At 40.4% G+C, this 12,303-nt stretch overlaps 1 protein-coding gene across 4 annotated transcripts in view; it reads right to left on the bottom strand.

Moving 5' to 3' along the window:
* The window catches only part of LOC106869038 (sorting nexin-14), a 147,039-nt gene that overhangs the window by 116,054 nt on the left and 18,682 nt on the right, over positions 1–12,303 (bottom strand). For all 4 annotated transcript variants that reach the window (XM_052966848.1, XM_052966847.1, XM_052966846.1 and 1 more), the window contains exons 7-14: positions 12,144–12,231; positions 10,975–11,059; positions 9,431–9,587; positions 7,956–8,031; positions 6,189–6,233; positions 1,941–2,021; positions 1,590–1,704; positions 423–578 (exon numbers count right to left, since the gene is read on the bottom strand). In XM_052966848.1, coding sequence (XP_052822808.1) covers positions 423–578; positions 1,590–1,704; positions 1,941–2,021; positions 6,189–6,233; positions 7,956–8,031; positions 9,431–9,587; positions 10,975–11,059; positions 12,144–12,231 — 803 coding nt within the window. The remainder of the gene's footprint in view (positions 1–422; positions 579–1,589; positions 1,705–1,940; positions 2,022–6,188; positions 6,234–7,955; positions 8,032–9,430; positions 9,588–10,974; positions 11,060–12,143; positions 12,232–12,303) is intronic.

Genomic DNA, 12,303 nt, shown 5'->3' on the forward strand with positions numbered 1-12,303 from the left:
GCGGGTGACACGTAAAAGCACCCACTACACTCTCTGAGTGGTTGGCGTTAGGAAGGGCATCCAGCTGTAGAAACTCTGCCAAATTAGACTGGAGACTGGTGTTGCCATCCGGTTTCACCAGTCCTCAGTCAAATCGTCCAACCCATGCTAGCATGGAAAGCGGACGTTAAACGATGATGATGATGATGATGATATATAGTAAATCCAAAAAAAACAAGAATAAGATATTAAAGAGATAGGTAACCAGATTTAAGAAAACCACAAAGGAAAAACTTAAATTTAGGCAGGTATTAATGGGTCTTTGAATCACTTAGAACCAACCATTTCTAGTTTCTCCCTCGGACTGGGAGAGTTTCTGTCGAATCATCTTCAATATCTAAACAGTTTGAATAAGAAACCTCTTACTTGAAAGTTATACTTACTGCTCTTTAGTTCTGTTACAACATCATCAGCAAATAGGATTTTGTCCACTGCATAAGGGGCACAGTAACTTTGGTAAAGATCCTTTGCAGTGTTGTGCAGCTCCTTCAGTTCTTCGTCCGTGAGATCTGGATTCAGAATATGACCACTGAAATCAGCTGAAACAAATACAAAAGCATAAAGTTAGTCAATGCTTTCAATAACGCTATCGATATTATAAACCTCGAGATTGTTCAATTAAATACATCAACAACATCATTCTCATCATCCACTTTTCCATGCAGGCATGTGTTGGACAGGTCAGCACAGTCCAACACAGTTGTTATTTGGAGTCACTGCTCTTCTAAACATGTCTTACTCATATATTTCTAGTTCCAGCACGGTTTCTAGAGATGGAAGCCTTTTGTAGTGTCTACTGAATGATTTTGGCATAGCACCAGCACTAGAGGGGTTGTTTTGTCTCTAAACAATCCTAACCAACTTATATTATACCCATTCAATCAAAGTAACATGATTGAGAAAGAGAACCAAGGATGAAAGATGGGTGGGGAGTGGTGAGGAGAAGAGGGTGGTAAGGTAGAGAGTAATGGAAGAAGGACAATGATAGGATGAGGAGTAATGAAAGTGAGAGAAACAGGTGGCGAGCTAGAAGATTGATAGGAGGCAGAGTAATGGAAGAGAGGCAGCAATGAAATAGGAGAGAATAGAAGCGGCAGAGATAGGAAGGATAGGGAGTAATGGAGGAGGTTGCCATAGTCTTGTGAGCTGCATGGCAACCAGTGGCATGAAAAAAGGACCCAGTACATACAGTAAAGTGGTTGATGTTAGGAAGGACATCCAGCTGTAGAAATTAGGCCAAACCAAAACACAATGCAGTTCTTGGACCAATCTGAGCCTCTCCAACCCTCCAACCCATGTCAGCATGGAACATGGATATTAAATGAGGATACATAGCATCATCATCATTATTATTTACTGTCCATTTTCTATGCAGGCTCCAATTGTCTGTTTTGGCACAAGTCTATGCAGAATATCCTTCCTAATGCCTACCATTTTACATAAGAGAGAGAGAGAGAGAGAGAGAGAAAGAGAGAGAGAGAGAGAGAGAGAGAAAGAGAGAGAGAGAGAGAAAGAGAGAGAGAAAGAGAGAGAGAGAGAGAGATGCTTACCACAAGCCAAGCAGAATTGCAAAACACTAACAGCAGCTTCAGACTTCATAAATTGCATAAAAGTATACAAGAGTTCAGTTTGAGACATGATGTCAGCGAGTTCAAGATGTAAACACTGCAAAAGAGGAGAAAGAAATATGTGAAATATTGTAGGTTTACTGTACAGGGTGTCCCAGAAAGAATCTACCGATTATATTTTTTGTAATTAATCATTATATGTAGAAGAGAGAACAATCAAACTTCTTAAATTATAATTTGCAACCATTCCATAGTCATTGTTGCAGTGAAACTTTGGGGAAAATGGTAGATGCTTAAGTTTTGAAAAAATATTGAAACCAAAACAATACTTACTGATGTGTTCTTAACTTGAACATCAGCCAAGTCTGTTAAAAATGGAACCTTTTCTGTTGGAGGTTTTGTAACTATGGGAGGCTGAAATGATAAGTAAAAAAATATATTTCATTGTTTTAACCCTTTCATATATTCTGTTGGAATCCACTGCCTTTATTGCAAGTGATTTTTAAAATAAGGAATTTGGTAAAATAACTATCAGTATTAAGATGGGGTTTAGAACATAAAGTAACATGAAATTTTGATGGAAGCTTTTAATTTAGATTACTTTAAAACAGGATGCTTGTATCCTTGAAAGTAGGGGTGGTCCTGGGTAGGTTGCTATCAAAAGGGTTAATAATGATTTATGTCACTTTTATATTTGATAACATTCAATCAGTTAAAGTTAGAAAAACTATTAAAACTTATCAAATCATATCAACATTTCTTTCTTTCTCACAATTTAATAAAAGCCTTCTCCTCATAACTTTAGATTTCAGGAGCGCAATCCCTAATTTTTCTAATAATTCCTGTTCCTGGACTTCAGCACTTGCAGATTTTGCTACATATACTTGATTAAAGATCTGCAGAACTTGTAGCAGATTGTTTGATTGAAAAAGATACCTTTGGAGGGTAATTTAATTTCAATGAGCCAAAAGTGATGAGTTATAGAAGTCTTTTTAAAAAGGTTTTGGCCCTGCCATGGCCTGCTGGCCAAGTACAGGACAGTACTTGGATGGTGCTGTTAAGGTCTGATATATAACCCAGGACAAATCATATACGTCTTCTTTGATTTATCAGCCCTCTGGAAATTCATCAGTATTTAATGTCCATTGCCAGCTCCGGTCAAACTCTCCATTTTCCATACTGGCCTGGACTGGACAGTTTGACCAGAGCTAGCAATGTTGGCAGCTGTACCAGGCTCTATTGTCTGTTATGGCATCGTTTCTACAGCTGAATGCTTTTCCTAATGCCAACCACTTTACAGTGTACAAAGGGTGCCTTTTATGTGGCACCAGCACCAGCAGGGTCGTCAATGTAAAAAACCAGCTGAATTTTTTCCTTTTTTGTTTAAACTGTTTATTTTACAAGACAAACAATTCACTTCATTATTTATTAAATTTGGAGTATAAGAAGAAGAAGCATAGAAAATTAGTAGCCTAATTTTTTTATATTTAAATAAAATTTTAACATTTAGAACTTTTTAATTTTACATAAATTTCTCTTGATTTTTATTTGTTTACATAATGCAAGTTGATGAATTGTTTCTCCAGTTCTATGTCCTGAAGCAACTCAGCAGTGAACAGGGAGTGATTCACATTGAGAGAGAGAGAGAGAGAAGCAAAAGTAAAGAGAAGGGACATAACTCAATGGTTTTAAACAATTTTAAATCTACATCACATACCCAGAGATGGCCACACACTTACAAACGATTAGATTATTTCTGTCCTGTCCTGATGCTATTTTCCCCTCTGCTTCTGTCCTCTCTTTTACCCATCATCTCCTTTTTTCTTCTTCTTCTTCTTCTTCATCTAGTGTTTTAAATCCAAGTTTTGACCCCGTTAACGAGGGTGGCTGGATCTACCACAATGCCATAGCATTTGGGCATCCTCCTTTTTCAAACCAACCCTCCCAATCTCCTCCTCCACCTGTCCCCTCCACATTTTCCTCAGTCTACCTCGCTTTTGCTGTCCATTCACCTCAAACTCGAGCACCCACCTCGGAACATGCTCCTCATCCCTCCTCAACCCATGCCCATACCACTGCACTCCATTCGCCATTGCCAACTGTTCCACCGATTCCTCCAACCCCAGCATCCCCATCAAGTCCTCCTCTTATCAAACAGCTTCACCCCACACATTTCTCTCACCATTGCTCTCTCTCGGTCCTTCTCAAAATTGCCATCTCTCTCTCTCTCTCTCAGACACCATGTTTCACTCCCATACAGCATTGCAGTTCTCACACAACTCCTATAGACCTTTCCTTTCCTCTTCAATGAGAACCTTTTCCTAGATAATAATGCTCCACGTTCCCTGAACTTCACCCAGCAAAGTCTCGTTCTTGCTGTCACAGCTGCTTCACATTCACTACTTACATCCACCCTCTCACCATTTCCACCTCGTCACACAACGTTTCCACTGGTTCTGCCAGCCCTCCAGCTCCTTTCTCACATCTTCCACAAACAAACTCTTGCCAGTCTTGGAGTCACCTTCATTTTTGTACATCCACCATGAATCCATTTTTCACATTTGCCATTACCCTCCTCCCACACACACCACACGGATCCACTAACACTTCTCCTTCCACCCCACTCACCATCACCTTTGTCTTTCCGAGGTTTACCTTGAAACCCTTGCTTTAAAATGCCTCCTTCCATTTCCAAAACGTCTCCCTCATTCCCTCCATTGTCTCACTCATCAGAACAAGGTCTTCTGCATACAGTATCTCCATTATCAATCCCTCTCTTGCACTCTCCGTCACCACATCAACCACTATTGCAAACAACAACAGCGGTGACAACACAGATCCCTGATGCACACCAACTTTCACCGCAAACTCCTCCGACACCTCTGATCTAACTCTAACTCTGGTCTTTACCCCCCTCATACAAACTCATCACTGCCCTCACTATTACCCCTATTACACCTCTCTTCCTCAATGCCCACTCAATTATCTCTTCCTTGGAACCCTATCAAATGCCTTCTCCAGGTCAACTCCTTATCTCAGTCTTCCTCTTGCAATTTCCTTACAAGGAACACTGCATCTATTGTCCCCCATTCCTGGCATAAAACCAAATTGTATCTTGTCCACATCCACCCCCTTCCAAATTCTCCTCTCCAACACCTTTTCTACTATTGCATGCTCCAATAACTTCACTCCCCTATACACCCCACAACTCATCACATCCCCCTTCCCCTTGAAGATCGCTACCACCCCACTTAGTGCCCAATCATCTGGCATTCCTCTTCCGTCCAGCACACCCTGGCAGAGCTCCATCATCACAACAATCCCTATCTTCCCACTTGCAGATATTTCCACACTTACTTCTGATGGACCAGCTGCCCTTCCTGTTTTCATTTCCTTCGTTGCCTCCTTCTTCCTTGCTATTGCATCTCTCACCTCCTCGTTCCACCACCACGTACCTCCTTGATCTCTCCTACCTTTCGTCCTTCCACACACTTCATCAATTGCCTATAGTATCCCTTCTTTAAAAGACTTCCACAAATCCGGTGCATCAATGCTTACCATCTCCCCAACTCATTCCTCAAACCCTGCTCTTGTTTCTTCTTCCTTCAGTTTCCACACCTTTCTCCTCTCAGCCATTCCCTTTCTCACACACTTTTGAACCTTCCTCTTATCCAAGTCAGCAACCACCAAACCTGTGCTGCAACTCACCCTGGTTTTGTCTTCACATCTATCAGCTACTTACTGTTTTTCCTGCCAACCAACATGAAATCAATCTGTCTCATTCCCTCCTGCACTGAAAGTCACCTTCTTTTTCTCTGTTTTCCTAAACCCCGTGTTCACCACACACAACTCTTTCTCATCACAAAACTCCAACAGCATCCTTCCTTCCACATTTCTCTCCTCAATTCCATTTCCCCCATGCACACCCTCAAAGCCCTGGATCCATTTCCCAACATGTCCATTAAAATCACCCATGCCCAAAACCAATTCATTTATCTCATGTAAGTCCCACTCATTCACCATTTCATCAAAGAACCACTCTTTCTCAGTGGTCCCTCTTCCACTTTGCAGACCCTAACCCACAAATCACCCTCACCACTTCAAATGCTAACACTACTGTCATCACTGTCACTCTTTCTCCTCACCTCCACCACATTCTCACAGATTTCTTCCTTCACCAAAACTCCCACACCTCCAGTCCCCTTACTATTTCCTGACCACCACAACTTGTACCTTCTTCCCTTGACCTCCATAAATCTTGCATACTGGCTCCTGCACACAGCACACATCCACCCTCCACTTCCTCACTCACCTCAGTTCCCCTTCTACCCAGACTACCCACATTCCAACTTCCCAACCTCACCCCAAGCTTCTCCTCAGGCTTTCGGCCATCATAAGGCAGGTCATGCTTGCGCAACCAGGATGAGGGTTTGCACCTTCCTTTTTGAGGTAGGTAGGTGCAGCCCGCCCCAACCTTTGGTTTGGCTGGTGCCCATTCTCCTTTGCTATCATGAGGCTTTTTTTGGAGCTGGATTTTCTACTCTGCAACCATAATGTCTAGAATAGAGAGAATCTACTTACTGGGGTATTGTCCAGGAAAATCAATATCAGATTGTTCACATTGTCCTGAAAAATAAAATCAATGACAATAACATTACAGTGCAATGTTAAGAAATATAAATATTTTACTGGTTATTGCTACTTACCATCAGCACTTTATAATTCTTTCCCATGTAACAAACCATACCCATCACAGTATGCATGTCTACTGTGGGTTTCTCCCCCACAGCAAGACACCTGTTCTTGTCACTTTATCATACTGTAACCGCTCAGCATGGGGCATTAAGCCACCTCCCTCAATATTACCCCACATTTAGTAGAAACATCTTGTCCTGCAAGTTACTTGGTGACCGCACTAGTAGGGATGCCATGTAAAAAGTATCCAATACATTCTGTAAAGTGATTGGAATTAGGAAGGACATCCAGCCAGAGAAATGATGCCAAAGCAGACGTTGAAATTTGACACCTTCCCCTGATTCGCCAGCTCCTGTGAAATTGGAAAATGGGCATCAAATGACGATGGTGAGTGGCAGAAGAGTATCTAAGAGAATCTCAGAGATTGGTAGAGAAAGACAGGGATCAACCACAACTTGTGGCTTACCCTCAGGTTAGAGATCAGATCTAAATGGTTCTAATAGACTGGACTCAGCTAAAGATGATTCATGGTGGTAGAGCAACATGAAAATCTACAGATTAATATCAACAGGAATGATATAAGTAATAAAGAACCCAAGCATCAGCTTCAAAAGCTTACAACCGAGCAATCTCAAGCTGCCTCATGCTATAACACAGCCTCTTCCTCTTTTCTTCCCATCCATCTTTCCTTCACTGCATCAACTACCAATCACTACCACATTCCCTTACAAGCGAACATTATTCCCACTCACACACAGGTGGTGGTGTGTTAGGTCAACCATCCAAGGACCAGGTGATGGTGTTGGGTGTGATGGTGGTGTTGAACTGGGCAGTGTGTTAGGCCAACCACTCAAATGATAAATGCTGCACATGAAAACAAAAAACAAAATTAAATCATTTATGAAGCAGACACAAACACTGGTGTGAAAAAGGTCACCAATCCAATTGCTTTGTCCTCTTTTTAAATCAGTTGAGGAATATTTTCGGAAAAACCAATATGGTAATCATGGTGACAACAAGAAGGGAATGAATTTTTTTACATTGAGTTGAAAATTAAATTTTTCACATGGAATTATTTTTAGAGATGTTGCTACATCAGAAATCTTTCCAATTAGTAGAAACCAGACAAATTGGAATTATTTACATTTGACAGATATTTGTCCTCATCTTGTTTGTTGTTAACATAACGTTTCGGCTGATATACCCTCCAGCCTTCATCAGGTGTCTTGGGGAAATTTCGAACCTGGGTTCTCATTCCTAAGGTATTTTTCAATGTTATTATCATCATTATTATCATTATTATTATTATTATTATTATTATTATTATTATTCAAGCCACTGCCTGGAATCGAACTTGGAATCTTGGGGTTAGTAGCCTGTGTTCTTAACCACTATGCCATATGCCCCGGCAGTGACCTGAATAATAATAATATTAAAAAATACCTTAGGAATGAGAACCCAGGTTCGAAATTTCACCCAAGACACCCGATGAAGGCTGGAGGGTATATCAGTCGAAACATTGTGTTAACAACAAACAAGATGAGGACAAATATCTGTCAATTGTAAATAATGTAAATAATTTCTTATCTCTTAAATATAGAACTGTATTGGAATTATTTGTAGAAAAAAAATCTATTTAAAGCAGAGACTTACTGGATCAGCAAGAACGTCCATACCAACTTGAAGTAAAGAACCAGAAATAACTTCCCGCACCAAGGTACATGTGCTTCTGTGGATGGGAAATGGAGTTTGGTTAAACAATTGCAGAAGAAGTGACAGACAGACAGACAACAGGAAATAAGACATTATGAGCATCACACAATCTGCCTTTCTTTCTGAGAGAAAAGCCCTCGATTACCAACAGAGGAAGGAGCTATCTGAACTTCGCCCAAGCTACTCTTATTCTAGCAGCTACATTCTCAGAGAATCCATCCCTGCTACAGACTTGGTCACCTGTAACGGAAGCTATTAACAACATCTAGTTTTCTCCAATGGCATTTGATGGACTATCTTCCATACATTTTTAGTGTTTACTGTATTTGTGCACCTTCCACAAACAAAATCTATCTCCCCTGTTAACCTTCCTCTCATATTGCTGCACCTCTTATGTGTCCGTAGCTTACGCCGGGCACATCTTATGGAGTTTCTACCTACACATTTTCTACATATCAAGCAGGGCCATCTACCTGAAGGGATTTGTGATTTGTCCACTTTCCTACTTACCAAGACTTTGGTTTTTGCTAGATTGACTCTAAGGCCTTTTGATTCCAGACCTTGTTTTCACACCTGAAACTTCTTCTCTAGTTCTGGTAGTGATTCAGCTATTAGAACAAGGACATCAGCATAGAGGAGCTCCCAAGGGCAACCTGCCTTGAATTCATACACCATTCAGTGAGAAATGTCATTTAATGTAACACTCTATAGATGTGAGCTACAAATAGGTTCTTGCATTGAAGACATGGGTCTAGGCAGGTCTTTATAATATGCCTTCTGTCTCCAAGCAATCATCAGGCTCAAGGCACATTATAGGAGTCTCCTTAACCACATGCCTCAATGGCAAGAAATTATAAGGAACTCTTATTTTAATACAGTGTACATTAAATGATACACACACACACATATATATATATATCATCATTATCATCGTTTAACGTCTGCTTTCCATGCTAGCATGGGTTGGACGATTTGACTGGGGACTGTTTAGTGAATATATATATATATATATATATATATATATATATATACACACACACACACACATATTTATATATATGCCACTTTGACTGGCTTCCGTGCCGGTGGCACGTAAAATGCACTATCCGATCATGGTCGATACCAGCTCCTCTGGCCTGTGCTAGTGGAGCGCTAAAAGCACCATACGAGCCTGATCGTCGCCAGGGTTGCTGACTGGCCCCCATGCCGGTGACACATAAAATCACCCACTACACTCTCAGAGTGGTTGGCATTAGGAAGGGCATCCAGCTATAGAAACTCTGCCAGATCAGATTGAGTCTGGTGCAGCTATCTGGCTCACCAGTCCTCAGTCAAACTGTCCAACCCATGCCAGCATGGAAAGTGGACGTTAAACGATGATGATGAAGGACATAATAGAAAAGCTGTAAACTTACGGTGAATGTAAAGCGTATGGTTGAATAATAAAAGGAAACAAACTCTCAGTGAGACGGCGCAGATATTCCAATTCCATTTTCCGACTTTGCATAGCAACATGTAGTGATGGTCCAAGATAGTTCAAGGTAGCATGCTGTAAGTCAGTTCCAATGGGAACTGAAAATATAAAAAAAAAAAAGTACAATAAAGAAGATTTCCTATTGATTTCTAATTTAGACAAGAAATTTTGGAGAGTCTGGCTGTCAAATTTATGAACACTAGGATTTCATTGCAAATTCATTTTATTGACCCAGGTGGGGTGAAGAGAAACATATTGTATAAAATTGTATTTGACAAGTTCTAGAGAGAAACGAAAGCGCTAACAATTACGGAGAAATAAAGGGATTTTTTCCCAAAATTCTGACGCCTTTCCTTCTCAATATTCAATTCTGTACATCACACCCAATACTCTGTGTGTGTGTGTGTGTGTGCGCGTGTGCGTGTGCGTGTGTGTGTGTGTGTGTGTATATTTTTTGCTGGGTCACAGGAGCAATAAGCACTGGGGGTGTGCGGGGGCAACTTCTAAAGCCCCAAGTGTCTGTGTACACCAATACTTGAATGACAGGCTCTGATGCCCTTGAGGCAAATATTCTTGTTGCCTGCAACAAATAGTTTTAAAGTGAAACTGAGTCCATGGATTACTCCAATCCCACACTTTAGACTTGGAATTCTGACCCCAATGGCTCAGGGGACTAAAACAGGTAGGGTGACCAGCAAGCTGTAGGTTTTACATTGGAGTAGCCTTCTCTGGAGGTTAATTGCTTTAAAGGGCTGCAGAGCTCCACCTACCCTGGGTTTGCTGGAAGAGTGTCAAAGAGGGGCTGCCAAACAGCCTGAATGGACTCCACTCCTCGATGGGCTGTCAGGGCAGACTTCCCAAGCCTTTTCCATTCTCAAAGCAGTGAGAGTCCATGTTCAGAGTTTCTTCCATCACCCACCCTAGTTGACCCATAGCTGAGACCCTGACCAGTGTTACTATTCCAGATCAGAGTAGACTTGGTATCAATAGTGGTTAAGGGGTCATTCCACACGCCCAAAACTCTCAAACCAGGGGTTATTCCACATGTCCGAAACTCTCAAACCAGGGGTCGTTCCACATGCCCAAAACTCTCAAACCAGGGGTCGTTCCACATGCCCAAAACTCTCAAACCAGGGCTCCACTGTCAACTGCAATTTAACCATACAGCATTTAACCCGACCATATCCAGCTGAAATATTCTGCTTTTTTTCTAACCAGGCAGATCTGGCTTTTCACACTTACCCTACAAAGTTGTTCTGAAGATCATCAAAATCGCATCATCAAAATCTCAAAGCTACTACAAGATAATCCATGATTAACTAAAAACAATGGAATTAAATAAGCCCCACATTAGACAGAATAATCTGAATGCTAAAGGGTTTAACTCCTACCTGGGATAACAGTAATAATAGCCAGGGTGTTCGGAGCATAAATACTGGACAGGGATTGGCTTTGGAAGTTTTAAGTTAGAAAGATGCCATTTACCTCTTTTCTTTGTCTGTAAATAGGAATCCAGATGCGCAAGACCTGCCTCGCTTAGTTTGCTGGTTATCAGTTCTGGAATATCAATCTGGAACATAGAAATAACGACAGCATACGATTTACATAGAATCAATAAATAAAAATAATATAGAATTTGGAACTGATTAACACAAGGGTTAGCTTTTAATTAGCAACATCTGTCTTGAAATTGGAACAAATTAGGGAAGATGCCATTCTGTTGCTTCTCACTCCTGCCAGGTACTAAACCTGCCCCCCCCCCTTCACTTCTTATACACATTTGCGATCAACCCAACCATTTGTCATCTCTCAGACATTGTTGGAAGGTTTTAATGTAGATCTCTTTAAAACAAAAGTTTGTGTCAGAAAAATAGAAGACAATCTCAGGCAGGTTCACATCAGAAGAGTTGAGCCCTAAAAATGGCAGAATACAAATCTAAGATGTTACATTTGTAAACCTTAAAACCCAAATGGTGAGAATGATTATGTCAGTCCTACTGCTACTGATGATGATGATGATGATGTTCACGTTATTGTATTAGATTAACATCATCAGAGGAGTTAATACTTTTACCTCTTATAATAACACAAAAAAATTGTAAGCCATTTTGTAGCTACATGTGCTACAAACAACAGTCAAATATCTCTTTAGTGAGCAGAAACTTGGTACAGAGTGAGTGAGAGCAGGAGAAATCCCTAGGGAAAGAACTCCTTGTTAGTTCTCAATATTCTTAGGGAGCCAGGCCCACCTGAGAAGTGACTCCTGGGTGTCCTTCTGCTATTATACGTCACCTTTAGTAAGGATGGAACTTGGAATCTTTGGGTGACAAACTGGGTTTTCTTCCTTCTATAGCCACACAGATCACCTATGATACTATGTTAATAAAATAAAAAACACAAAAGATAGTGTAGTCCTAGATACATTGTGAATGAATAAAAGAGTAGATTGAGAAAGCTGGAATGATGACAGGTGTTCATGATCAGAAGAGACAGACACAAACCAACAAAACAATCAATCATTGTTTCAATATATTTGACCAAACTTACACAACAACACATCAAACAATATAATTCTCAAACCTCTTCAGTTTCTAAGATTTGGGGATTTTTTCAGTGAAATATTGTTTTATTTTTACCTTATAAAAAAAACTTACCTTTTGTGCTCGTCTTAAGAGAACAGCAGCAAAAAACCGTACACTATTTCGCAGTTCTTGAACAAATTCTTCATCTTCACTTAAATCTCTGTAAAATAAATAAAATATACACACACATATATATATATATATATATATATATATATATATATATATATAT

Source organism: Octopus bimaculoides, chromosome 4 (assembly GCF_001194135.2).
Source record: "Octopus bimaculoides isolate UCB-OBI-ISO-001 chromosome 4, ASM119413v2, whole genome shotgun sequence".
NCBI classification, from domain to species: domain Eukaryota; kingdom Metazoa; phylum Mollusca; class Cephalopoda; order Octopoda; family Octopodidae; genus Octopus; species Octopus bimaculoides.